At 50.7% G+C, this 27,711-nt stretch overlaps 2 protein-coding genes and 3 non-coding genes across 9 annotated transcripts in view; 4 read left to right on the top strand and 1 right to left on the bottom strand.

Moving 5' to 3' along the window:
• Nucleotides 1-8,150, bottom strand: part of CCM2 (CCM2 scaffold protein) — a 68,446-nt gene extending 60,296 nt beyond the window's left edge. For both annotated transcript variants that reach the window (XM_034759736.1, XM_034759737.1), the window contains exon 1: nt 7,981-8,150. In XM_034759736.1, the coding sequence (XP_034615627.1) occupies nt 7,981-8,010 (30 nt within the window). In that variant the 5' untranslated portion in view covers nt 8,011-8,150. The remainder of the gene's footprint in view (nt 1-7,980) is intronic.
• A 4,825-nt stretch (nt 8,151-12,975) lies between these two features.
• On the top strand, nt 12,976-21,720 carry LOC117871910 (SCAN domain-containing protein 3-like). Of its 4 annotated transcripts, none has more exons than XM_034759732.1 (6): nt 12,976-13,029; nt 14,207-14,278; nt 15,657-15,720; nt 16,633-16,704; nt 17,409-17,476; nt 19,325-21,720. In XM_034759732.1, exon 6 carries the CDS (start codon nt 19,404-19,406, stop codon nt 21,393-21,395), a length of 1,992 nt encoding a protein of 663 aa, XP_034615623.1. In that variant the 5' UTR covers nt 12,976-13,029; nt 14,207-14,278; nt 15,657-15,720; nt 16,633-16,704; nt 17,409-17,476; nt 19,325-19,403; the 3' UTR covers nt 21,396-21,720. The 4 variants fall into 4 exon arrangements, with proteins under 4 accessions (XP_034615623.1, XP_034615624.1, XP_034615626.1 ...); XM_034759733.1 differs by having other exon boundaries at nt 15,657-15,724; XM_034759735.1 differs by lacking the exon at nt 15,657-15,720 and having other exon boundaries at nt 12,981-13,029.
• On the top strand, nt 14,364-14,498 carry LOC117873968. Its single transcript, XR_004644842.1, has one exon. It is a non-coding gene; the product is annotated as a small nucleolar RNA SNORA9 (small nucleolar RNA).
• On the top strand, nt 16,790-16,924 carry LOC117873967. Its single transcript, XR_004644841.1, has one exon. It is a non-coding gene; the product is annotated as a small nucleolar RNA SNORA9 (small nucleolar RNA).
• LOC117873969 lies at nt 18,664-18,801 on the top strand. Its single transcript, XR_004644843.1, has one exon. It is a non-coding gene; the product is annotated as a small nucleolar RNA SNORA9 (small nucleolar RNA).
• Nucleotides 21,721-27,711: the final 5,991 nt, after the last annotated feature.

The raw sequence follows: 27,711 nt of genomic DNA, 5'->3' as shown, positions 1-27,711 counted from the left end.
GAAAATCATGGGACTGAATGGAGACCCTGGATTTATGGTTTATTACAACAACCTATAACTCACTTAAACTCCCTCAGCTTCCCACCCATGACTGGAGAGGCAATAATGGGCTACTTCAACTTCACTTGAAATGCATGTTAACTACTTATGCTAAACAATCTGTCCCACCTTGTGTGACACACAGAGTACATTTCCCAGACCTGAAGAAGAGTTCAATGCAAGCTCAAAAGCTGGTCTCTCTCACCAAAAGAAGTTTGTCCAATAAAAGGCCTTACCTCACCCATTTTGTCTTCCTAATATCCTAGGACAACACAGCTACAACAATACTTCATACAGAGATGGCACAGAAGTTTCAGCTGCCTTAGGTCTGGTCCACACTACAGACATAAAACGATATAACTACATTGCTGAGGGATATTAAAAATCCACACTTCTGAACTGAGGCATGGTCTATACTACAGAATTAGGTCGACGTAAGACAGCGTACGTTGACCTAACTCTGTAAGAGTCTACACTCAAACGTAGCGCCCACCGATGTAACTCATCCACTACACTGACTTAACTCCCCCTCTGCGAGATACGTAGCACTTAGGTTGATGTAGTTCGGTCAATGCAGCGTCAGTGTAGACACTGCGTTGCTTACATTGACTGTTACTGCCTTTCAGAAGCCATCCCACAATGACAGTTAAAATCGGTGTAAGCACTCCCGGTGAGGACACGCCCCATTGACACAAAGTGCACAGTGTGGATATGCAAAAGCAATTTAATTATTGCAGTCTCCGTACGTCGATGCAACTTACGTCAATTTTGTAGCGGAGATTTGCCTGCAGTTATACTGACCTAACTCCGTGTAGACAGCGCTATGTTGACAGGAGAGCTTCTCCTGTCAACAGAGCTACCATCTCTCAGGGAGGTGGGTTAACCACGCCGATGGGAGTGCTCTCTCCCATCGGTGTCGGCGCATCTTCACTTAAGCGCTACGGTGCATCGGTACAGCTGAGCCAATGCAGCGTTTTAAGTGTAGACCTGCCCTTAGTGTCCACTTGTAGTTGAGTATCTTTTGTTCTCTAACCAAAGTGGCTCCTAAAAGCTTAATCTTTGCTGGTCACAAACAAATCTAATGTAGTCAAAATGGCAAATTTTAAAAAAGTCCTTACACGCTTAGCTTTAGTGTCTTGTGGTAACGAGTTCCACATGTGGTTATGCATTGCATTTCTTGGTTTTAAAACTGTTGCCTCTCAATATCACTGAACATTCCCGTTCACATATTAGGAAAATAAATACACATGCACGACATAACTTTTAATACCATATATTATTCTGTACCACAATCATGTCATTGTCATCCAATCTGAACTAAGTCCCAATCTTTTCCTTCCCCATTCATAAGGTTGCAACCAAGAATTTCTCTAGTGTAGAAATTGCATATCACCAAGGAGATTTTTCCATGTGACTAAGTTAGATTGCCTGCTAGAATTGTTTTTGCATCTCCTTCCTTGTTAATACATTTCATATTGCAGCCTGACTGATGCTTCTATATGGATTTAAGGGTGATCATGATGGTGGTTTGATTTCTTGAGCAGGGTTGTGTTTTCAATAGGTGTTTTTTCTCCTAGCAAAAACACTCCAGTAACTTTTCACCTTCATTTTAACTTTCATGTCTCACAGACATTAAGATGAACACAGTTCTACATGAAAATGATTAGCTTAGCTTAGCTTATTTTTCAGTCCTTGGAGTGCTGAATCCATTAGTTTCTCCGTCTAAAATGTAATAAATATGGAGGCTGCTGATCAATATCGTAAGTGATTAGACAGGATGAATGTCTGAATCAACACATCTCATGTTGTAGAAGAAGGAAAGCATTTCATTACTTCAGTTCATTTAAACTGTAAACATTGTCAAGACTCAAGTAGCAAGATAAAAAAGGATTCCTGCTTCTCCAAGTGCAGAAAATGTGTGTGTAAATTCTACAGCATCAAGGTATGCTATTGAATAATACTGTCTATTGAAGTGGGAGATCAGAGCATGAATTTGATCCTGCAAGTGAGATGTCTTTTCAATGACTGCAAGGGCAATGTAGCTGCAACAACAAATTCCTGTCCCAGGCCTTCCTGCAGCCATTCAAGAGCATTTTTTGGGTGTCTCAAAAAAAAAAAAAAAGCAAAGATCAATGACTATGTCATAAGAAAACTGAAAGGCAAATAATTAACATCACCTTCAAATGTAGCACAAGATGAGCTATTTAATAAGGAAAGATTGAAGTACTTTCTCCAGGATACAATTTCTCCAGACACATCAACTTGCAGATTTATTAAAACCAGATGCTGCAAGTGACTAAAGAAGAAATATTAAAAAAAGTCAGAGCTAGAAGAATCAAACACTGGTATTAATGCAAAATGGTTGGTTATAGATGAGAAGTGGTTAATTGTTACAAGCATATACACATGGAGAGGAAACATTCCTATTTTGTGCTACTCCTTCTGCAGCAGCAAAAACTACAAAGCGTCAGTTTCTGAAGATGTGAGCATATCATAAGGTCTTTAAAATTTCCTCAAACAAAAGCTTTTCAGGTGAAATCATCCTAAACATCAGAGATAGGTTCTCAGCCATTTTTCCAAGAAGGGTTAAATAATACCACTGAACAGTTCTAATGCATGTCGTGGAAGTTCACGCATCAGTCCTTTTCAGTCCCACAGCAGCCTGAACTTCCCAATGACTATAGAAGACTCGGAGTATCTACATTTCCATCCTCCCAGCTACCATAAGTGTCAATATTTGCACTGAGGACTGATCAAAATACAATAGACACTCTGCATGAGGGGCTCTGCAGAGAAAAGTTCACAAAAGCAACTGAAGGCTTCAAACAGACTTGATGGAGTACAGGCTGGCAACACTTGCTGCGGTATTGGTGAAATCTAGATCGACCTAGTAAGAACTGGACCACCACAAGGACAGGAGAGAAGCAACGGAACCTTTCTTCCACTTGCTCCTAAACACAAAGCTAATCTGTTGAACCCAAAATAGGAAGAGGCCATTGAAATATAGCTACTGGAATCCAAGCCTGTCGTCATCCCTTCTCCTAGCATTTAACTGGAGATCCAGATATCTACCCAAATCTGTTTGCCAAGGAGGTTGTCACATATCATTGCAATCCAAATGGTGGAAGATTGTGAACAGTCACTGAAGACAAGACAGTTGCATTCAAGTGTCAGCTTTTTACAAGACTCGAACCTTTATGCAACCAACTCAAAACCTCCATCATGTTTGGATGGGTATGGGTGATATTCAGAATTAAATTAAGTGTTGAAAAAAAGCAAATAAGTTGAAGGAGTAGGAAACAACAAACGCCGGAGGCCTAGCCAGTCAAACTGGGAACTGTTAGTGTTTCTAAAGCATTTCAAACTTTCCATTTTGGACAGTATGCCATTTGTTTCATGAATACGATTATGACGTGAGCACACAGTTGAAACAAGACAGCCTGTTTTCACTCAGATGGGATTCTCACCAACAAGAAATTGTTATGACCCTTGCTCCAACACATTGTGTGATAATCTGAATTTCTGGGTTTAAACCATTTAAAATCCAACCTGCGCCTCTCTAGAATACACATCATACAATAAACACAGGAAGGACAATGCTGCATCTAAAAGATGAAGTCTCTCCATCAGTGATTTCATTAGCTCAGAGCTGATGTGTACTGTAAAATCCACAATGGAGTAACATGCCCATTTCACCAGCCAAATAAACAGGCTCAGAAGCTGTGACTTGTCCCAAGTCACGGGAAACCAGTGGCAGATATGAATACACTCCAGAAGTCAATGTTTAATTCCATAGTGACAGGAAATGCCTAATCCCCATGCTCTAACCACTGAGACGGCTTCAAGCATTACTCAAAATGAAATCGCAGCCTTATGATTTGTGGCAAGAACTTGGCCCTGCTGCAGTACTATTGTGGCTGTATCTAGGTTCTGGACTTTAGAATAGTCATGGCTCAAATTATAGGAATTATTTTGGGAAAGTTCTATGGCCCATGTTATACAGGAGGTCAGACTAGACAATCACAGTGGTCCCTTCTGATCTTGGACTCTGAAAAACCAAGCCCATATATATATTATATAAATGGTGTTGTGTTTGACACCTGCTGGCCAGAGACTAAAGGACTGGTCTACGGATGGACATATTCCTGATGAACTCCATGTGTTGAAACACTTATTCCAGAACAAGAGTGCTTTGTTTCTGCTCACCTTCATTTCAGGTTAAGAGAACAGAAAGAAGAAACTTTTTTCTGGAATAAGTGTCCATACATTGCATTCATCAGGAATAAGTCCATGCGTAGACCAGCCCTGATTTCAAGGGTGGTGAGCAGCTCACCTAAAAGCAACCAAGCCCCACAACTGGGGCAGCAGGAACTAAATGTGTAGTAGGTCATAAGATGCCTATCTATACTGGTCAAGGAAGCCCTCCTAGCAACCAAATATGCATCTTGTACCATTTCAACTGTACATGGGCCCTAGTCTATGGCATTTTAAAGCTACTTCATATGTTGTAATGAGATTTTATATTGCATCCTCTCCTGTCCTTAAGATCCTACTCAGTTCCTCGTTGCTGTATCTAGGCTTGAGTGGCTACCTTGCATTAGTAAATCTGATAAAAGGCAACGGAATGCACACAGAATGTAGCTTCAAAAGGGTACAATATGGGCATAGGGCAACACCCTACAGCCTGGAACAGTAGTTTTGTTAATGGACACTATTTGTTTAGCGATCATAACCTTAGCTGGGGGGTTAAATACTGAATACAGCTCAAGAGCATTTCCTGACAACACTACAAGTACCCCCATTTAGAAGGGTAGCATGTCATGTGTAACATTAAGAGTCTTGTGCTAGCACTGATCATTTCCTGGATTCTTTCTGCAAAGGTTTTCCTCAATCTCCCCCTTCAGCAGAAAAGTTTTAACAAATGCAGAAGTGACGAGATTGAGGTGTTCTCACACTTGTTTAAGTACCCAAAACAACTGTGCTTTAAATGGCTTATTTTTGGGAACAAGCTCAAAACAATTTATATTCAGCCTCTGAGTATTAATGTTACATATAGAATACTATGAAGGGAAAGTGATTAGTGACAGGAGCACATGAATAGGAGGCAGGGCTTGTATTTTGTTCCCAGCTCTGCCACTCACTTTCTGTAGTACCTTGGGCAAGTCACTTCCCTTTCAGATGGGGAACCTGAGAAATAGGGTATCCCTATTTTACAGGGATGTCGAGAGGTTTGTTTGTAAAATGCTTTTAGGTCAGAATGAAAAGCCCTATCAGTGCAGAACAAAGTGAAATATTACTTGATTTGAGTTTGGAATGACTAAAGAATTCCAGGCTAGCAGGAAAAGTTAGAGTTTCTAAACATGTTAACACCCTGCTCACCAATGACTAGCATCTGCATATTTCATTGGGAAACTCTGCTGCCACCTTCTGAAATAATGGTTACTGCCGGTATCTACAATCAAAATACTGGACTAAAAATAACTTGTTTTCCCACAGTTATGACATCACAAGCCTGAGGGGTAATTGTTTCCCTTTTCCTGGGAAGTTAGATGCCATGGTCAACAGGGTCTTCACTATTGCTCTGAACAGCATGTATGCTGGTATTAAAGAGACAAGATTGGTGAGGCAATACCTTTTATTGGACCAACTTCTGTTAGTGTGAGACAAGTGTTCCAGCTTACAGAGCTCTTCAGCTCTAGGAAGAGTACTAAGAGCATCATAGCTAAATACAAGTGAAGTTTGGTTTGATCTCTTTCACCCTCCCACCCCTAAACACTGGGCTAATTTGACAGCATTAAAAGCCAAGACTTTCCATCCCAGGTCAGTGCTAAGTTAAGTTTGCTTAAGTTCACCACTTAAACAGCCAACCTACCTTTGTGGGAGTTGCACCCTTAATTTTCCCCCCCCATTTGTTTTTTAAAAGGCATAGGGAGTTGAATCATTAATCTTGTACTATGTATTCCTCATTTAATGAGTTACAGTAACAGGTTACAACACAGATGAAGTACAGTGCTCTTGTAGGATTATACAGTTTTAAGACATCTTGGCATTAATTGGCTGTCTTGTTGGCAGTTTCAGCAAAGAGGCAGAAGACTGAGTAGGCCACAAAGACTAAGCTATCCTCTGACCCTTAGAAGTGGTCTCTAGGTGTTTGGTGACATTGGTGAAGCAGTGTGGAGAGACTTGTACTGCTGCCGTACTTGGTCTAGAGGACTGCAGTCTCCAGGGCTGTCAAGTTGGCACCTTTCACGAGCACTATAGCCACACAAAGAAAGAAAACATGTCTTCTGAAACTGAACTGCACGTCTGAGTCGAGTTTATTTAGAAAGACTGAAAAATGGAAGCCATAGTACAAATCTAATGCTGTATTCTAAAAACCCTTCTAAAACTACTACATAGACAAGGCAAACACCTCTATAAGCAGTCATGGTTTTCATGAAAATTTTGAATCAGATATTTACAATAAATAGGTCACTCTACCACATTAACTCAAACATACAGACTTGCAGGAATAGTGGTACAGTTCCCAGCTCTTTCATTAAACCCAATTAGGAAAGTTATTAGTTGCAAGTGTTAGCTAGCACCATACTCTTGGGAAGTACCACTCTCAAGAGCATGAGGCACTTCACAGGGGAGAGATAAAAAACCCACACACCATTAGAAATGTGTAACAGTCACACAGCATTTCAGTCACATATAAGGTATTGTAATCTAAACAGGTAAGGGTCCCATGCATTCTCCTATTCCATCACAGGCTTGCGACAGCTCTTGTAGCTGTGATTTTGCTATGCATCCTTGTTGCTTTGCTATGTTAGATCTGGCCAAGTCCCATTCACCTGGGAGACAGACTCCCACAAGCAAGGTTCATTTAAAGGAAGATTTTTAGCTCTTTCCATTTTGCAAGAACAGATTTGGGGGACTTTAGGTCACTCATCCCCACCAGTGGGTCATTCACGGTGCCCCAGCTGGAGTGCAGCAAGACTGGTCAGGGCCAGATCAGGCTTGAGAGCAGCCTGGGGCATATGAGGGCAGCGAGAAATAGGCTTCATGCTGTTGGAGAGCAGAGGAGGGTCTGCCTGGAGACACTAAGGTCTGGTCTATACTACCCGCCTGAATAGGCGGGTAGAAATCGACCTCTCGGGGATCGATTTATCGCGTCCCATCGGGACGCGACAATCGATCCCCAAATCGGCGCTCTAACTCCACCAGCGGAGGTGGTAGTAAGCGCCGCCGACAAAAAGCGGCAGAAGTCGATTTTGCCACCGTCCTCACAACAGGGTAAGTCGGCTGCGATACGTCAAATTCAGCTACGCTATTCACATAGCTGAATTTGCGTATCTTAAATCGACTCCCCGCTGTAGTGTAGATGTACCCTTAGCCTCATGGGGGGAGGGAGATAGAAGAGGAGATAGAAAGGAAGTGCGCCCTCCAGAGGAGGCCCTAGTCCCTGCTGCCTCAGGGGCAGTGATGGGGAGGGGAACGGTTTAGCAACGCTGTGCTGGGGGGGAGTGGGGGGCAGAGAAGGGGCACCTCACGCTGACGAGAGGGGAGACAGCAGCCTCGGGATAACGCTGGGCAGCGTCAGGGGGAGTGTGTGTGGGGGGGTTAATAGACCTGAAACACGGGAGGGAAGCGCCAGGGTTCAGCAGCCCCGTCCTGGGGAAGGGTGGCCGCGTCAGGGCTGTGGGGGTGGGGGGGGAACACAGCAGCCATGGGGCAGAGGCTGGCCGCGTCAGAGCCCCCGGGGGCTGTGGGGGAGCTCACGGCTTAGGGGGGGGCAGCAGGGTCCAGGCTGAAGCGGTGCCAGGGCGAGTCCAGCAGCCCGGGGACGGGGACGAGGCACCAGGCACAGCCCAGGGGGGCCGGACCAGGGCACAGCCCCCAGGGGCAGGGGGACCCGGCCCGGGATGGGGGGTTAGAGCGGCCCAGCCCCGCTCTCACCTTCTTGCCCTTCTTGCCCTCCTCCTCCATGTCTCAGGCGGCGGGTGAGGGGCGGCGGCTGCCCCGGGCTCCTGCTGCCTCCTGCGGCCCCGGCTCCCCGGGGGCATCCCCGCAGCCGCGCCCCGTCGGCGGCCGGCCGAGCGCCCCCTCAGCGGGCTGCCATGGCCGAGCCGAGCCGCCAGCCGCGCTCCCTCCCGCCGGCCCCGGACTCAGCAGCCCCAGCGGCAACAACTTTTCAATCCTGCCGCCATCTTGGGCGTCGGCTTCCCGGCGTGCTCAGCGCGGGGCCGGCGCTCCCCTCCCCCCGCGCCCGGAGGGCTGACGTCAGTCCTCCGAGAAAGGACAAGGAAGGGGGACAGCGCATGTGCGGAGCGTCGAGCGGGAGGGGGGGTGGAGGGAGTCAACCGAGTTGCGCATGCGCGATTTCCTCACTGCCCCACCCCCTGCAGTGGAGGCTCTTGTGGCTGACACCCCACCCACTCCCACACGTGGGCCCCTGCCCTGTCCCCTCCATGCCCAGCATAGCCCTTCACCCCTCCTTGCTGCCCCCCCCCCACCCACCTGGGCCCTTCTCCCCTGACTCCCATCCAGACACCCCCGGCTGCAGCCCCAGTGCCAACCATGGACCCCCCGAGTGCAGCCCCCCAGCCTGGCCAGGCAGAATCCAGGGAGCTGGGAAAAGCCGCAGGGGCGAGAGGAGCAGGCTTAGCGCCACAGGCTGGTGCAGGGGCCTGTAACCAGAGAGCAGGGTGTGGGTCACCGGCCTAGCCCAGAGCAACACCACGCCCCGAGTCTGAGCCAGGCCCTTGGCTCAGCACATCAGCTTTATACCTGCCACAGAAAACTAGCACATCGGTTACCCCCTTCCATCCCTGCCCCAAGGATCTCTGTTCCCTGTCTTGCATCTGAAGAAGTGAGGTTCTTACCCACGAAAGCTTATGCTCCCTATACTTCTGTTAGTCTCAAAGGTGCCACAGGACCCAAACTGGACAGTCACTACGCAAGAGGATAAATGGACACAAGTCAGATATCAGGAATGGCAATATACAAAAACCTGTAGGAGAACACTTCAACCTCCCTGGCCACACAATAGCGGATGTAAAGGTAGCCATCTTACAGCAAAAAACTTCAGGACCAGACTCCAAAGAGAAACTGCTGAGCTCCAGTTCATTTGCAAATTTGACACCATCAAATCAGGATTAAACAAAGACTGTGAATGGCTATCCAACTACAGAAACAGTTTCTCCTCCCTTGGTGTTCACACCTCAACTGCTAGCAGAGCACCTCACCCTCCCTGACTGAACTAACCTCGTTATCTCCACACTGATATATACCTGCCTCTGGAGATTTCCATTACTTGCATCTGAAGAAGTGAGGTTCTTACCCACGAAAGCTTATGCTCCCAGTACTTCTGTTAGTCTCAAAGGTGCCACAGGACCCTCTGTTGCTTTTTACAGGACCCTTTGTTGCTTTTTACAGATTCAGACTAACACGGCTACCCCTCTGATACTTGTTCTCTACAGGCAGCTACTGTACTGGCTGCTGGCCTGAGTCGCCCTGCTCCAGCTGTCATACCCCAACACAAGCCCCAAGGTCTCTTACAGGCGCCTTCCCCGTCCTTGCGGCTCTTTCTCCAGCTTAGCCACTTGCTGGCTTTTAGAATCACCTGCTCTCTCACTGATCTCTGTCTCAGCTGAGAGGCTGTTTGTCCCTCACGGGTGAGGCTGGGCCCAGCTCCCTTACAGGGCCAGCCATCCTGTGATCCCGGATAATTAGTTTGCAAGAGTACTGCCCTTTGCCTTCAGTAAATGGGATGGGTTACATGGCCCAGCAACTGTCCAAGCCAAAGCCACATAGGAACTGTTGCCAATTCACACACTTTGATATTCTTATGATATTTGGTGGCATGTGATTATCGGAGAATTTCAGATTTTATTTTTAAAAGTCTAGCAGATAAAAGCTTGCCACTATGAACCCTGAAAGCTCAAAAAAACAGACACCTCATTAAAAAAAACATGATTTTTAAGCCAATCTCATGATTTGTAAACCAATGTCATGATTTTTGTTCACTAAAGTTTAGCAATATTGTATAAGGAGCAAAAAACAGCTTTGTAGCTGTTTGCTATCTTAGGTGGTTTGTAGACCTCTTGTAACCTGTATATTGAAATGTTAGATTAAGTTGATAAAGATAAGAGTGTAATAAAACCTAACAGTTTTCAGGTTTGAGCTTTTAGTTTGGTTACAGAACATTTATTTAATAGAGGACCATTAGGTGACACTTTGAATGATACAACCAAAGTTTATTCAAAAGAAAAATAATTAAGCAAGCAAGCATGCAATTACTACTTACACAGTACTATGATCATACACTCAAAAGATGAAATGGTATATCAATGGGTGATCAGTCCACTGATAACTGAATGATGTACAGCCATATAATCCAGGAATTTAACAATATCCTTTGCATGTTCATTGGAGCTCTCCTGCAGTTTAGCAAAACTACTCCTTTTATATTCTATTATAATATTAATTAACATTAAACTGCCCTTTACCATCATTATATTTCTGCCACCTTCTTCTTGGCTCTTTACATTACACATTATTTAAATTAACCTCTGCACCGATGTCTTTTCCATACTAGCAATATAGATATTTTAATAAAACATACATAATTCTCAATAATACTGATTAAAAACCTTGCTTAACCCAGTTATAACCAAAACAAAATGGTAACATAACCCTGGGTCATGGCTTTGCTAACTCTTACTTTCCCATAACACTCTGTCTCCAATTTATCTTGAACTTTTCTTATACCAGCAACTCCAATTTTGCATACCCCTCTAAGCTTGGGCTAACTTAGGCCCCAAACCATACTTCTACTTCTTTCTTAACCCAAACCACCTTACAGGCTTCGGCCATGAACCTGCAAAAAGTTGCACAGATCAGGTGCCTAACTTTACCACTGTTTGTGTTTGCCCATTAACCTAACTAGGATTATAACTAGGGAGAGGCAACTGATCTCTCTGTAATGTGTGGAGTGTGTGCTCATGTGTGATTTATTATATTGACTGGCCTTTTCTACGGAGAGGATTTGCCCTCATTCCAGCCATGAGGAACCTGCTAGCAGTGTAGTTGAACCAATGCAGATGTCCTACGGTAAACAAGGAAAACTGTAATTTGCCCAGTGCAGTGTGAAATCGGGATAAACTGCTCTGGCAGCAGTCACAAGTTTGCCAGTCTACCGACTACCCTGTATGCAGCATGTGTGTATGTGCCAGGTCCACGTGGCATATGTATGAGCGTGCATAGTCTGAATTTGCATATGCTAGGTGTGCAAGTTGCAGAGTATGTTGATGCGTTCGTACCCGCATTGTGTGTGTTTTACGCAGTGTGGTAGCCATGTCAGTCCCAAGATATTAGAGAGCTAAGGCGGGTGAGGTAACATCTTTCATCGGACCAACTTCTGTTGATAAGAGAGAGAAGCTTTTGAGCTTCCTCAGAGCTCTTCTTCGGGTCATTGTGTGTGTTTGGCACACACGCACGGTGTGTGCACCCGTACCATAGGTGTCCACGTAGGTGGAATAAATGTGCATGATAGGTGATTAGATGGCACATGTACATGTAGTCACGCGTGGTGCTTGCGGGCCAGTTTTGTGTAGGGTGACCAGACGTCCCGTTTGGGCTGGGACACAGTAGCGTAGCTGGGGGGGGGCAGTGGGTGAGAGTCCCTTTTTTAAGCCCTGTCCAGTGGCATAGCCAGGTTTTAAGAGCAGGGGGAGCAAACATAAAAAGATGCCCCCCCTTGGCTCCTCCTCTGGCCACGCCCCCCCTGGCTCCTCCTCTGGCCGCTCCGCGCCCCCCCCCCCTTTGGCTGGTTCCCCCGGCCACGCCCCCCCCCCCCCCCCCCATGGGGTCCACTCCGCGCTGGCCTCCCCTCTGCGCTGCTACGGTGCCGAGCACCCCCCTCGCTGGGCCCCCCAGGCCGGGGGTGAGGTGACACCCCCGCATGCCCCGGGCCGGGCCAGGCCAGGCCGAGTCATGGTGGGGTCCGTGTCCCTTTAAGAGCGGGCTGGGCTGAGCCGAGCTGGCGGGGGTGGCTCTGCTCCGGGCTGCAGGCTGATGCCGGAGCCTGGGCTGAGAGCCTCGCTTGCCTCCTGCACCAGCTCCGGGCGGGGCTTTGCTGTGGCTCCCCCAGTCCCCCTGGGCCATGGCCGCCTCCTGCACCTGCACACTAGTTGCATGCGGGCCGGCAGGGCAGGACCCGGGGGGGGCCGAGGGCTGAACAGGCCCGGCAGGGCGGTGCGGGGGCTGCTGGAGGGGGAAGGGGTGGGCACGGCCTCAACCAACCCCCTGGTGCTGCCTGTCCTGCGGAGGAGGCAGAGGGGCGCAAGTTGCTGCAGGACCCCAGCCCCCCGGGGGAGGGGATCTGGGGCCAGCCTGGGGAGGCATGAGCAGCCCTGGGGGTGCTGGGCGCATGCAGGGCAGAGCCCCGGGAGAGCCCCAGCCCCGCGGCGGGCAGTGCTGCAGAGGTGGAGCCCGCGCCCCGCGGCGGGCGAGGGGAGCCCCAGGCAGGGGGAGCCGGGCCGCCCGCGAGAAGCTGAGGGGAAGTGGCTGCTTCCTCTGCACCCCACTAGCTACGCTCCTGGCCCTGTCCCGACTTTTTTGGCAAAAGTGGGCATTTGTCCCATTTCCTCTTGCCAACTTGGTCAGTTGGCAACAGCAAATAGGGGGTGGGGGAATTGTCAAAAAAGCAGGAGGCGGGGGAACGTGGGGGGGGGCAGCAATGCCAGCTGAGGGGGGAGAGGCAGGACTGTGGCCGGGGGGGGCAGGCACTAGCCCCAGCCTTTGGGAAATAGGGTAACCCGCTGCTCGCCCGAGCCCTGCCTCCTCCCCGCCGCTAGGTGACACCATCGCCCCGCAAAGGGAGGGAGGGGGCGGAGTTAGGGGAGGGACGCGCTGATGACGCGAGGCACGCGCTGGGGAGGGGCTAGTACGCAGGCGCAGAAGACATGGCGGCGGCGATGGGGAGTAGTCGCTGCAGCGGCGCTGGTGAGTTTCTAATCCACCTCCATCCGGGGCCTGCGCTGCCCTGGGAGCCCTGTGCGGGTGCAGGCGGGGGCCGCCCGCTGTGTTGCGTGGGTGGGGGGGGTGTCGGGGGCTATGCTCGGGGTTCAGCCCCACGTGGAAGTGAGAGAAGATTCGGTGCCTCCCCCCGACCCCCTCGGCCATGTGGGGACTACAAGTCCCAGGAGACAGCGTTCCCTGCTGAGCCCTGCCGCCGCCGCAGCTGGGGGAGCGGTGCATGTCGGGAGCTGTAGTCTCGGAGAGGCGGCTGCACGTGTGCTGCTGTCGGTGAGGGCACCCCTGGCGTGGCAGCGCGCCCCTCTCCGCGGGGTCTGACCGTCCCGTCCCAATGGGCACGCGCCGGGCTGTGCAGCACGGGCCTTGCGGAGCCAGGGCAGCGGGTGGCTGGGATCGGTGCCCCAGCCGCCGTGAGCAGCGTGGCCCGTGTGCTGTATGGGCCGCACGCCCTGTTTGCTGCTGTATGGCTAAGGGATAGTCTCACTCAAAGGCATCTCCCAGCCTGGGGGGCGGGGGGGGAATCCTGGTCTAAGCATCAGGCTTCAGCTCTCACGGTGGAGGGATAGCTCAGTGGTTTGAGCATTGGCCTGCTAAACCCAGGGTTGTGAGTTCAATCCTTGAGGGGGCCATTTAGGGATCTGGAACAAAAATCTGTCTGGGGATTGGTCCTGTTTTGAGAAGGGGGTTGGACTAGATAACCTCCTGAGGTCCCTTCCAGCCCTGTGGTCCTGCTTTGAGCAGGGGGTTGGACTAGATGATCTCCTGAGGTCCCTTCCAGCCCTGATATTCTATGATTCTATGAAATCCCAGCAGAGGGGGTTCTGCTCCCTACTCCCCAGGCAGATCAGCTGATCTCTGTGCAGGTTAATGTGCCTCCTTCAGACAGTGCCACAGAACTAACCTTCTCTTGGTAACAGGCTGGGCGGCCCTGATTCCACCGTTGCATGCTCCATAGTGTCGCTCTCTAGGGTGGCTGCCTGCCTTAGGAGTGAGTGATGCATGTGTGGCTTGTAAAACACTTTGAGACGACAAGGGCATAAATATCTCAGAAACATCCTATGACCATCCTGCCCGGTTAAGTAGATTCTCCATCGTCTTCTGCTAAATCTGATTTTTTTTTCTCTTCTCATTTTTCTGCTTGTAGAAACGATCTCCGCGGAGTCTATGGTTGGAGGGGCTGGGCCTGAGGCGTGCACAATGCTGCTGAGCTAGAAAGGTAATGATTTCTGTGGGTTTGAACGGCATCAAAGAAATTAAACCTCCCATATCAGTCTTCCCCGGTTCCTTTGCCTGCCCCACGTGAGCAAGCCTTCCAGCATGGCTGGGTCTGTGGTGACCCTGGTCATTCCTGTAGCGCTTGCAAGATCAGCCCTGAGATGGTTTGAGGCCTCGCTCTGCTCCTTTTCAGAATGAGGTTATAGAAATTTCAGACAGGCCGAATCAGGAGGCCAAATTGCATCAAGGCAGAACCACACTGAGCCTAAAACATGCATGACAAGCCCTTAACCTAGCCTCCCAGTGTCTCCCAGTGAACTGCAAGCATAAGTAGTGTGAAAAGCAGTGAGACATGAACAATGTTTATTACATAAGGATTGTCACACTTAGGTCAGAGAAGGGAGTTACCTTACAAGTGGAGAACCAGTGTTGACGAGGCCAATTCAGTCAGGGTGGCTGTGTTACCGCATCCACCATACCGCATCCACCCTGACTGAATTGGCCTTGTCAACACTGGTTTTCCACTTGTACGGTAACTCCCTTCTCTTCATGTGCCAGTATATTAACGCCTGTATCTGTAATTTTCACTCCGTGCATCAAGTGGGGGTTTTTTACCCACGAAAGCTTATGCCCAAATAAATCTGTTAGCCTTTAAGGTGCCACCAGACTCCTTGTTGTTTTTGTGGATACAGACTAACACAGCTACTCCTCTGATACTTTTCTGAACCCTGTTATAGTCTTAGCCTTCACTACATCCTCTGGCAAAGACTTCCACGGGTTGACTGTGCATTGTGGAAAGAAATACTTCCTTTTGTTTGTTTTAAACCTGCTGCATATTAATTTCATTCGGTGGCCCCTAGTTCTTGTGTTACGAGAAGGAGTAAATAACACTTCCTTATTTACTTTCTCCACACCAGTCATGATTTTATAGACCTCTATCATATCCTCCCAGTCGTCTCTTTTCCAAGCTGAAAAGTCCCAGTCTTATTAATCTCTCCTCATATGGCAGCCATTCCATACCTCTCATCATTTTTGTTGCCCTTTTCTGAACCTTTTCCGAGTCCAATATATCTTTTTTGAGATGCGGTGACCACATTTGCACATAGTATTCAAGATGCGGGCATACCGTGGAGTTATATAGAGGCAATATGATATTTTCTGTCTTATTATCTGTCCTTTTCTTAATGATTCCCAATGTTCCATAGCAAAACCTGTTCTACGCCCTCCTTTAGTCTCCTGCACCCCCTTTCATTCTGGATGATTGTGTTAGGATTTGTAGGACAGATCTTGCACTTGGAATGTTTTGCTCCACAGTAGCATATAAGAAATGTCTAAAGTTGCATTTCCGGTGTTGCCATATCTTGTCTTCCTGCCTGCAGCTTGTGGCTTCCCTGTTTCAGTGCTGGTCACATGGAAGCGCTCATGCTATGGAAAGTGGAATTGGTAGGTAAGCTAAAAACCAAACTAGTTCTGGGCTGAATTGTCTGATCTTCTCGCCTCACCCCCACTCCCAGACCTGCCTTAGAGAAACCAGAGTGTCCCAAACCCAACACCCGCTTTAAAAGAACCTAAACAAACCCTTGGAGCTTGATGAGCAGAGATGGAGCCTTCCGGGGGAGCTAGACTCCCCTGAACAAAACAGAGCCTTGCATGTTGATACCTGCCAGAGAACAGGGCAAGGCCGTGCAAGGAGTGGGCCTAAAATCCAGCCATTGTGTTCGGTGCTGGTATTTCTGTTCAGCACGTTGTCTTTGGCCAGGCTGCCAAAGTCTGATCTCTCCATCTTACGAGTTAAGCGTACCTGGGTTGGACTGTGGCTGTGTAGGAGATGTCCAAAAGAAACCCCAGGATGGTGTCGGCCCAGTCAGAACTCCTGAGTTGGTTTTGAACAGTGCCCCAGAATGATGCTTTGCTGCATGTAAAATGGGGATTGAGGCTTTGACCGCTTGGCATGTCCTCGAGGGGTGGGATCATGTTCTAAGCATCAGACTTCAGCTCTCACGGTGCAAATCCCAGCAGAGGGGGTTCCACTCCCTACTCCCCAGGCAGATCAGCTGATCTCTGTGCAGGTTAATGTGCCTCTTTCAGACAGTGCCACAGAACTTAACCCTCTCTTGGTAACAGGCCGGGGCTGCTCTGATTTCACCGTTGCCTGCTCCATAGTGTCGCTCTCTAGGGTGGCTGCCTGCCTTAGGAGTGAGTGATGCATGTGTGGCTTGTAAAACACTTTGAGACGACAAGGGCATAAATATCTCAGAAACATCATATGACCGACCTGCCCAGTTAAGTAGATTCTCCATCGTCTTCTGCTAAATCTGATTTTTTTTTTTTCTCTTCTCATTTTCCTGCTTGTAGAAACGATCTCCGCAGAGTCTATGGTTGGAGGGGCTGGGCCTGAGGCGTGCACAATGCTGCTGATCTAGAAAGGTAACGATTTCTGTGGGTTTGAACGGCATCAAAGAAATTAAACGTCCCATATCGGTCTTCCCCGGTTCCTTTGCCTGCCCCACGTGAGCAAGCCTTCCAGCATGGCTGAGTCTGTGGTGACCCTGGTCATTCCTGTAGCGCTTGCAAGAGCAGCCCTGAGATGGTTTGAGGCCTCGCTCTGCTCCTTTTCAGAGTGAGGTTATAGAAATTTCAGACAGGCCGAATCACGTCAAGACAGAGCCTAAAACAGGGGTAGCTAATTATTTTTTGTCAAGATCAAAATTTCTTGTCACGGTCTAGACTCCAGAGGAAAGAAATAAACAACCAAACAATCCCACCAACAACTACCCACCACCACCAGTAAATAAAGATTTTGGGGTCCGTTCAAGAGTGTCTGGCGGTCCCGATTTGGCCTGTTGTCCACCTATTGACTACTTCTGTCTGAAACGTGCATGACAAGCCCTTAACCTGGCTTCCCGCTTTCTTCCCCACCCATTAAGGATCTGTGAGCATAAGTAATGTGGAAAGCCGTGAGACATGAACAATGTGCTAAGCCCTCCTTTGGTCTCACGTGCCCCTTTCATTCTGGATTACTCTGTTAGGATTCACAGGATGGACCTTGCGCTGGTTATTTTTTTGTTCCACGTTTACATTTAATACATTTCCATTTCTGGTGTTGCCATATCTTGTCTTCCTCCCTGCAGCTTGTGGCTTCCCTGTCTCTGCGCTGGTCACATGGAAGCGCTCATGCTATGGAAAGTGGAATTAGTGGGTAAGCTAAAAACCAGACTAGTTCTGGGCTGAAATGTCTGTTCTTCTCCACACCCCAACCCTGCTCCCAGACCTGCCCTGGAGAAACCAGAGTGTCCCAACACCCACTTTAAAAAAACATCAGAGGGGTAGCCGTGTTAGTCTGATTCTGTAAAAAGCAACAGAGGGTCCTGTGGCACCTTTAAGACTAACAGAAGTATTGGGAGCATAAGCTTACATAAGCATAATACTTCTGTTAGTCTTAAAGGTACCACAAGACCCTCTGTTGCTTTTTAAAAAAACAGAAACCCTTGGAACTTGATGAGTAGAGATGGAGCCATCTGGGGGAGCTATACTTCCCTGAACAAAACAGAGCCTTGCATGTTGATACCTGCCAGAGAACAGGGCAAGGCCGTGCAAGGAGTGGGCTTAAAATCCAGCCATTGTTCGGTGCTGGTATTTCTGTTCAGCACGTTGTCTTTGGCCAGGCTGCCGAAGTCTGATCTCTCCATCTTACGAGTTAAGCATAGCTGGGTTGGACTCAAGTATCGGGGGTAGCCGTGTTAGTCTGTATCTGCAAAAACAACAAGGAGTCTGGTGGCACCTTAAAGACTAACAGATTTATTTGGGCATAGATGTCCAAAAGAAACCCCAGGATGGTGTCGGCTCAGTCAGAATTCCTGAGTTGGTTTTAAACAGTGCCCCAGAATGATGCTTTGCTACATGTAAAATGGGGGTCTGAGGCTTTGATCACTTATAATACAGTAACTGGTCCCATTATGGCACTCATCTCAGGAGCACGTGTTAACCCAGGTGCTGGCCAGGTTCCGTCATGGGGAATTCTGGGAAGGCACAATGTAACTATGCCTGTAATGTCGGTGAAGTTACTCTTCCCCCAAACTGTTGTATTGCTGATGGAAATTAGCTGCTGCGTATCAGTGCTGCAGGTAATCCCTGTATAAAATTCACACCCATGTTTGAGTCTTCGGCGTTCAGATAAACGCTGTTGATCATTAGAAGTAGGAATCACAAGACTGCAGCCTTAGTTATGCATGCACTGATCTGTGGCAATGTCCATATGAATAAATATATCCGCTTGTGAGTGTCTGGCTGGCTGATGCTACCTGCCACAGCATCTGTTTCTATTAAATGGTGCTGTTTCTCTTGAATAAGAGGATCTATTGTGTGCTTGACAGGCCAAGTTCTTTCCCGCAAGCCTTCCAGCATGGCTGGGTCTGCCTTGTGACCCTGCTCGTTCCTGTAGCGCTTGCAAGAGCAGACCTGAGATGGTTTGAGGCCTTGCTCTGCTCCCACTTCGGAGTGAGGTTATAGAAATTTCAGACACTCCTAGGCCGGCACACAGGAGCGTGGAGATCCCAAAGCAAAGGGAGGGGTGATGTTCTTTAGAGTACTCGTAAAGCTGTGGATTGAGTCTGTCTGATGGAGTAATAACCGTGAGACGATGGCTCCTTGTGTAAGGATCCTTCTCAAATGTGGCCACCGGTGGATTTTTTTTGCAGCCGTGACAGCCTCCAAAGAGCCCCAGCAATCACTGAGATGTTGGGTATTAAAGTTGTCTTGTGAATGCCATGAATCGTAATGGTATGCATCCGAAGAAGTGGGCTGTAGTCCACGAGAGCTTATGCTCTAATAAATGTGTTAGTCTCTAAGGTGCCACAAGTACTCCTGTTCTTTTTGCGGATACAGACTAACGGCTGCTACTCTGAAATGAATCATAATGTACGCTCATGCCCTTCTAAATAGTACAGTACAATGCAGGGAGAACTAAACTACATAGGGGTGGTTTTCTTTCAAGTCACAAAGCATATTCATTGGCTAATCACTCTGTTTACATCTCGCACTACTGTAGCTCCGTAAGCGGCTATTGGCCAGCGTCCTCGGCAAGATCGCTGCATGGTGTTTGGTTAGGCTGAGATTGTTCGTGGCAGATGGCAAAAGAGTTAAAAATGGAAATGGACATCAGAAAGGTTTTCAAACAACCAGTGCCAGAAAATGCCCCTGAATGTGATGCAGAGATGGTCCCGGAGAAGCTACCTGCTGCTAAGAAAAGCAGAACGTGGAAGGAAGAAAATCGAAAATTTCAGGAGCAGTGGGAAACGCGGTTTCTTGTGTTTCTGAAGCCATCCAATTCCATTTCTGAGCAAGTTGCAGTGTGCGCTGTTTGTAAGAAGGAAATTCGTCAGATTAAAATGTACGCGATGCAGCGTCACTATAACACTCATGCGGGGGAAGTTGAACAGAATTACCGTGGTGAGTTTCAGAGGCGCAAGCTGTTAAATGATGCAAAAACCGAGCTCGAAAGACAACAGCAACCGCCAAGAGATTTTCTGAAGAAAGCGGATCAGCTCTTGGTGGCTACTTTTAAAGTGGCCCTGATTTTGGGGCAAGCAAGGAAATCTTTCGACGAAGGAGAACTCGTGAAGAAAATTGTTCTGGCCGTTCAACCAGAAAATACGCTTTTCAGAGAGCTACCACTGAGCAATGACATGTTACAGAGGAGCACAAGAGATCTAGCGAACTTTCTACAAAACGAAATAGCCGAGAAGGTCGCAGCAAGCCCTTTCTACAGCCTATGCTTGGTTGAGAGCCTTGATGTCATGAAGTATCCCAAGATAATCGTATGCGTTCGCTTTTTTGACTGTGCTCACTGTTGTTTTACCGAAGGCGTTTTATGTCAGGTGAACCTCACTGATAGGCCAACTGGCAAACACATTTTTCAGAGTGTGCAGGCGAGAATGCAAGAGTGCCGGGTTAGCTTTGACAATCTGTGCGGCTTGACAGCTGATGGGGCAGCGGCTAGGCAAGGTGCCCAAGCAGAGGTGTTGAACTGCTTCCGAAAAAGCTGCCCTCAGAAACTTTTTCTGTTTCACTGGTTTGTCCACCAAGAAGTACTTGCCAGCAAGGCTTCAATGGAAAGTATGGATGAGGTTGAATCCATAGTGAAAAAGTGCATCAGCGCTGTGAACACCAGCGGTGTCAATAAAGAGAGATTCGCAACTCTGTGTGACACGGGCTCTGAGACGCACAAGGTGCTGCTGCGTTACAACCTGGTCCATTGGCTTAGTTTTAATGACCATGTACAGTGGCTGTTTGAGCTCCGGGGAGAGCTCATTGAGGTTTTGAACACGGTTTCGCCGGAACTGTCCCAAAAGCTACAAGATCCAGAAGTACATGGTGCTTTGCTCTTTTTGAAAGAGTTTTTGCCAAAGCTTGCTTCCTTGACCCGGGAGCTCCAGATACCTCAGCTCACCATATTTGACCGTGTTGAAGTAATTCATACATTCCGAATGACCATCGCTGACATTGTCCAGCAACTACAAGAGAACCAGGACTTTTCTGTTTTTTCTGAGCTTAGTGGGTTTCTCGGCTGTCAGGACGAGAGCGTACAGCGAAAGGTTGGCTTAGCTGTAACCAAATACCTGCATATCCTCTTGGAAGAGCTTGAAAATTGTTTCAGCGAGGGAAACTTTTTCCGTCAGTACACTTTTGTGACGGACCCGTTCAGCAATTCTGGTTCAGGGTTTTTGGCTGCAGACAAACTAACAGCCTTGCGAGACAGATTAGCTTCCTTTGCCTCTTTGGATGTAAGGAATCTCCAGTATCTCATGGTGCACATGCGTAATAATGCAAGGATGAAAACCTACTTCAGTCAGCCCGGTGTTACAGTGCAGCAGTTCTGGCTCAAAGTGTACCTGTCTGAGGACACCTACAGGCCTCTAGCTAAAGTTGCTTTGCTTTTCTTGTCTCTGTTTTCAACTACTGTGCTGTGTGAGAGGGCATTTAGTGCACTGCATTGTCTGAAGGGCAAGTCCCGAAACGGCCTTACTGATGCTAACCTGGAATCTTCCCTTCTAGTTTCACAGGAGACCCGAGATCCTGCCGACTTTCCATTCCAAGAGCTCCTGAACTTCTGCAGGTAGTCTGAGCCACAGAACGGCTGTGTTCATGAAATTAAAGTTCTGGGGCTTATCACCCTGTATTGGTAAAGGACAATATAACAGGATTGTTTGTTACTACTTTTATTGCTAAATTGGATTGATTTTTTTTGTCCGTGAACGAGAAAGTTTGGACATATTTGCAGATTTTTTTTCATTATTTGGACTTTAATTATGTAAAAGCATTTTTAAATGTGGTTCCCAATTGTTGTACAGACATCCACCTTTTACCAAAAAAGACAAAAACGTGCCAAACGCCTTGTTAGTGTTCTGTTGTGTTGGGCTCCAGTAAAGGATAGAGACAACAGTGCATTATTTTTATTAGAGTCTGAAGAAGGAAAAAGAAAACAAACCCTACATAAATAACTGACAATGACTGGGACGTGTGTATGTGCATATTTGTTTTTCCTAAAATTAATTAAATATTTTAGGAAAAATTGTCAGCGTGGCCACCAGCAGGAGCGAGAGTGGCTGCACTCTGAGGCCAGCAGAGCATTTGCTGTGAAAACCCCTGCTCTAAAAAGAGCTGGGGCAGGTTCGAGCTGGCAAAGATCAGTTGGGCCCCAGGTTTGCTGGGATCTAGTGGGAAATGGTTCCCGCCAGAGGAAGTATTTAGGCTTCCCCCTTCCCTTGGGGACGTTATTCGACAGGCCAGCCGCCGTGAAGCTTGTGCTAGCTCTCTGCACTGCAGTCCAGGAGATCTGCCTTTGATCACCCGTCTCTCGCTTCCTGAGGTGGTGGAGGCAGCACTTCCCCCACGCTGGTATACAGTTGGGGGGAGGAGCCAGGAACCTCGGAATTTTAATACCAGCTGGCTATGGGCAGGCCTCTTTCTAAGCCATTGTGGATAACGCTGCCTTTCCGGAGGGAGGGGGGGTTGTGGGGATTACCTGATGTCATCTACAACCCCTGGAAGATAGCTGAGCACTAGCTGTCTCCACTGTAGCAGCCCCTCTGCCCTATTGCCAGAGCACTGTTGAGATGCTGCAGTGTCCTGGCCTAATTCCCCTCTAAGCTGTGCGGGAGTCCTCTTTCCTCGCCACAGCCCCAGGACAGCCTGCATCCAAACCCCTCATCCCTGGCTCCACCCCAACCCTCTGCCCCAGCCCTGAGCTCCCTCCTACAGCCTGAACCCCTCATCCCCAGCCTCACCCCAGAGCCTTCATCTCAACCCTCTGCCCCAGCCCTGAGCTCCCTCTCACATCCCGAACCCCTCATCCCCAGCCCCATCACCCCAACCCTCTGCCCCAGCCCTGAGCCCCTCCCACACTCCAAACCCTTCGGCCCCACCACATGAATTTTGTTAAGTGCACTGATACGAAGGTGATGTGTCACAACCTCCATACTGGTGCACATAAACATAAAACATGAGAGGAAGCGCTGGTCCTGGCCGGCACGCTGGTGGCCGCATGGAGTGAGGCGGGAGAATTGGCCTCTCAGCTGAGCTGGTCCTTGGTCTTTCCCGTTCAATGAGTTAGGATCACCCTGGTGATGGTCAAAGCCGCAGCTGCCTAATGACCGTTTCTGATCTCTCCTTTGCAGCAGCCGAGCTGGCCCCGGGTCTCCCCCGTTAGTGAGATGCCAGGAGGAGTGACCTCGGCCGGGGAAGGCTGTGAGGCGTGGGAGGTCCTGCTTAAAGCACCTGGCATAGTCATAACCTCCTCCTCTATAGTGTTGGATAAGAATTGGGGATGGCCCATACAGGGGAAGGCCCCTGTGCTTTTGGGGGGATGGGGGCATGGCCAGAGTCTGTGGTTCTTAAAAGCCATTTGCATGTGATGAGTGGCCTTGTTTGAGCCTCTTCCTGGTGAGTGTCTGTATTGCGGCGTTACCCCTTGAGTTAGACAACCACCCTTCCCATTCAGAGCCTTTCCAGGAGTGGCCCCTAGCCTATGCCACTTGCTGCCTCTGGGCACCTCCCCATTGGGCTGTTCTCCTTAAAATAGGGAAGAGAGGCTGGTGGAGGGCAGTAGCTGCAGTGTTCCCCGGCCCGGCCGCCCGCTGGATCAAGCAGTGATAGTGGTGGGGTTGGTGTGAGCCCACAACAGCCTGGGCCCTTCCTAGGGGGGAGAGCACCTCATGCTGGGCTGCCAGCGGCAGCAGGGCCTGAGCTGGATTTTGGGCGTAAGAGCGGGCCGCCCACAGCATCTTCTGTGAGGGGGCTCTTGGCTCTACCCCCATCCACAGTAGCCGGTGTGTCTCGGCCTTCAGGGCCTGCTGCAAGGTGTGTCCGTGGGGAGTTGGTTCTGCCTGCGGGAGGGTATTGAAGGGGGATGAGTCCTGGGGGGAGGGAGGTGGGCTGTAGTTTTGGTCTTGGCAGGGGCACCTACAGCCTTGCCTTACCCCTTCCCCACACACACACACACACACACCTCTCTTGGTTTCCTTAGTCAGTATCCACGGCACTACACCAAGGCCGGGAGGCTTTTCCCGTTGCCATCAGCGAACGCTCCCGGGTAGCTGTTCTGGAGAGAGGGGTTCAATAGCTGACCAGCCACGACCCCAGGGGGAGCTGTGAAAACCAGCGCCCCAAAGTCTTACTAGATGATGCTACTGTGCCGGGGGCCCACTCCCACTGTGCGCCCTGCTGCGTTGAGGGAGAGGCTGTGCTGGCCCCAGGAGTCAGCGCTCCGATGAGGGGAATACACCAAGAGCTTGTTCGTCTTACCAGTATTTCCTCTGGTTCTGCTCTGCTGTGGAGGGCTGAGAGATGCTTTACTGTGTGGACTCCACCCGCTGATCTGATACACCTCGCCCACCTGCTGGGAAGTTACCTTCCTGCACTGGCTCAGCAGGGAGCTCCAACGTCCTGCGGTACTCGGATACAGGTTTAATGCTCCCAAGAGCAGAGCTGCAGCCCCGAACGACTCGGTCAGTGGGTGTTCTCGGCTCCCCTAGGGTGGTGCTCCGCAAGGAACACACCGTGACATCGTCCGCTGCTGCTGTCGTAGCACACCATGGGCTAATGCTCTTGTTCTCTACCTGCTGTCCCAAACAGTCTTTCCCCATCACCACTCTGACCGCTTCCTGTTCTACTGTAACCGGCCCAGAAGGGCGGCTTTCTTCCTCCCAGCGCTGGATGCATTTCAGACGTGTGTGTGGTCACAGGTCTCCCCCTGCTCATGTAGCCTGGAGAGTTTCCTTACACGGGCAAGTACTGATATTAACGAGATGTGATTTGTTCTTTGGTGCGGCTGCTCGGTGAAAAGGAGCGATTGCTCACCATGCTGGGGTCCCGGCTGCTGGGCCTCAAGGAAGCGGCATGGACTGAGTGCAGGTGTGGAAATAGGGACTTGGTTCCAGGGGTGAAAGTAAAATTGAACTCTTACCGGTACAGGGGCTGCCTCTGTGCCCCTCCCTGAGAAGGGACGGGGCCTTGGGCGGAAGGGGGCAGGGCTGGGGGTCAGCATCCCCCAGCTAGCCCATCCGGGCTGCCTGGCCCGCACTGCCCGGGGCTCCAGCCGCTCCTCCGGCAGCACTTTAAAGTCAGCTGTACAGGCTGGTACCGGCGGCCACTTTTTACCGGTACGCCATACTGCCCTGTAACGCCGTACTTTCACCCCTGCTTGGTTCTGAGTTCCAGTCCCAGCGCTGCTGGGGCCTCCCTCCTTGGGCAAGTCCCTGGGGGTGTGACTAAGCGTGCCGCAGGCCCATCCTTCCCATTGCAGCTGCTCACGCTTGCTTCCCTGTCTTGGCTCCCCCCGTACGGTCGAATGGCCGCGGAGCATGCTGGGAGAAGGACACCGCTCAGACCCAAGGTGGAAAAGGGCCCCAAGTGCTGTGAGGTCATCTGTCTAATCCCTCCCCTGGCGCTTTGAATGCGCTACACCCATGCTGCTCTCTGCAGTGTGATCCAAAGACCTGCCAGGAGAGGGAGCGCAGGCAGGGAATACACTGAAAGAGGAAGTTGCTACAGCTGTCTTAACCTCAAGCACTTCTGTAAATAAAAATACCGTGCGTGAGGTAGCAGTGGTAGCTGCTGCAGGGTCTGCAGCTGTGGAAACCTGTACGGGGGACCCTCAGTGCTGGAGTGGCCCACTACACCGCCACCTTTGCATCCCTGCCTCAGTTTCCCCTAGTGGGCCACAATAAGTCCAATGAGGCTTATTTAGATTGAACGGTGCCCCTTGGGGGCTCTGCTTTGTTTAACCCCCAGGTGGAGCATTGTACAAATAGGCATCCCCCTAGCAGCTCCAGCTGGAAGGGGTGGGGGGCTGAGTTAAACCTTAGTCCAGGTCCCTTACCAGCAGGCCCCTCTTGTCATCAGCAGGGGAGGGGTCTCTCCTCTTGGCTCACGGACCCTACAGAGGTTAAAGTGCAACGACCTTCCAGACAGCCCGTGATTCCAGTGCTCTGCCACCCGGTGAAGGCCTTCCGGGGGGCAGGCTCCACTGAGACTCGCTATTCATAGCGTCCCCTGTTCGGAGCCCTCTGTCTCCCCCAGCAGCATTCTTCCTTGGGGCCTTTTCCTGGGGAGCCGCCTTGAGACGCCCTCCCCTTGGGAGCTTTCTCTTTGTGTGGCCCGGGGACTGTTCCTTTTCCAGGAGCCTCGGTCCTCTTAGGTCCCGCCCCCAGGCGTAGCCTGTCCCAGGTAGGCTGAGCCCTCTATGGCCTCTCGTTTGAACAAGCCCTTGTAAGCCAGCGCTCTAGCAATGGGTCCACCCGCCGCATGGGCCTGTGGGGATATTCTGCTGTGCAAGGCAGAAGCAGGCTGCTGGAGCTGTCCTGCGATGGGAGAGGGGGAAGGACAAAGCCCCAGCCACTGCCCTTCTCTCAGGCCACCTCTGTGAGGCCGCTTGCAATCACCACTAGTCCATGGGGCCCTCTGCTGCTGCCCACTCTCGGGGAGCTGGCGGGCAGGAGGGACACTGCACTGCTTTGGGTTGGCTGGCAGTGCCCTTGTACTGAGGGCCTGGGTAGGTGGCTTAGCCAGCCCGGCCATTGGCATGAAGAACCCAAAGCGACGGGGTTACTCAGTCCCTGAACGTTGTGCCAGGGCTGGGTACCCACTGCTGCAGCTGGCAGCGAGGCATGGTGCAAACAGGACATTCCCGGCCCGGATGCTGCTGGCTGAGTTCCAGCGCTGACTGGCCCCGTAGGCTCCTTTGTCAGGGGTCCGTTTTCCGGGTTGGCGCAGGTCTCGGGCTCCTGCATGCAGGGATGGCAAAGCAACTCGGGGTCAGTGGCATCGGGCGAATGATGGCTGTCCTACGCAGGTGATTCCCTCCTCAGTTAATGCTCAGAGCTCTGTCGTTCCCATGGACCTGCCACGGCGTCGTCTCACCTGCATGGGCTGGTGCCTCTGTCCCTGCACCCTGGTGATGTGTCCCCTGGTGCCACGTGCTGCGCTAGCCCCCGAGGCTCACGCAGGATTGGTTTACACGCTAGCCAAGCCGACCCTTCACACGGATCCCATTGCTCCACCTGGCGCTGAGAATTGACGTCTGGAATGAGGGTGCTGCCCACACCTGTTCTGTGGGACTCAGAGCGCCCCCTAAAGGCCATTGTGTGTGCAGTAAGCGTGGCACCCAAGGGCTGAGAAGGTAAGACTATGGTAGTGCTTGTTAGCCAGAGGTGCACATGGGGTGATTTCTCATCACTTGTGTGACATCCCCAAGGGAAAAACCCACCTGGCAGTGAGCAAAACCTCCGTGACTACCCAGGAAACCCCCAGGGACCCCTCCCCTTCCAGCGGGGTTTTGGCAGAGGCTGCAGCAGTTGGGCCAGTTAGCCCCGGAGCGGGCAGGCAGGATGCCCTGTGGTCCCACCCGAGCATGTGAGTGGCTCTGGCGCTGGGAGGAAGTGATGTCATCCGGCCACAGGCCGGGCCCAGGAGTCGCACGATGACAAAGCAACGAGAAGTGAGAGATGAGCAGTCAACCCAACACGGTTTCCACTGCAGCTATTTCAGTGTAGCAGCGTGAGCCCGAAAACCCGCTGCTCTGACTCCAGTGGGCCGGGCAGAGTCTGGGCCTGCTTCCCCCAACGCCCAGCAATGGGTGGGGGGCATCTCGTCCCTGCCCCACAGCCCCCTGCTATCCCAGGCCTGACCCCACCCAGCTCTGCCCGGGGCCCTGCCTCCTGCCCCACGGCCCCCTGCTATCCCAGCCCTGACCCCACCCAGCTCTGCCCGGGGCCCTGCCCCACAGCCCTCTGCTATCCCAGCCCTGACCCCACCCAGCTCTGCCCAAGGCCCGGCCCCCCGGCCCCCCGCCTGCCCCGCCCCGCCCCCCCACCGCGCGCCCCCCCCCCCGGCCCCCCTCCCCGCGGCCCCCCCCACGCCCCCCCCCGGCCCCCCCCC

The sequence above is a fragment of the Trachemys scripta genome, chromosome 2, assembly GCF_013100865.1.
Source record: "Trachemys scripta elegans isolate TJP31775 chromosome 2, CAS_Tse_1.0, whole genome shotgun sequence".
Lineage (NCBI taxonomy): Eukaryota > Metazoa > Chordata > Testudines > Emydidae > Trachemys > Trachemys scripta.
Note: the sequence above shows the minus strand (reverse complement) of the source record. Positions and strands in the feature narration are given on the sequence as shown.

Bases quoted from the DNA above. Each gene is read 5' to 3' on its own strand.
- LOC117871910 (XM_034759732.1), top strand. From the start codon at position 19,404: ATGGCAAAAGAGTTAAAAATGGAAATGGACATCAGAAAGGTTTTCAAA.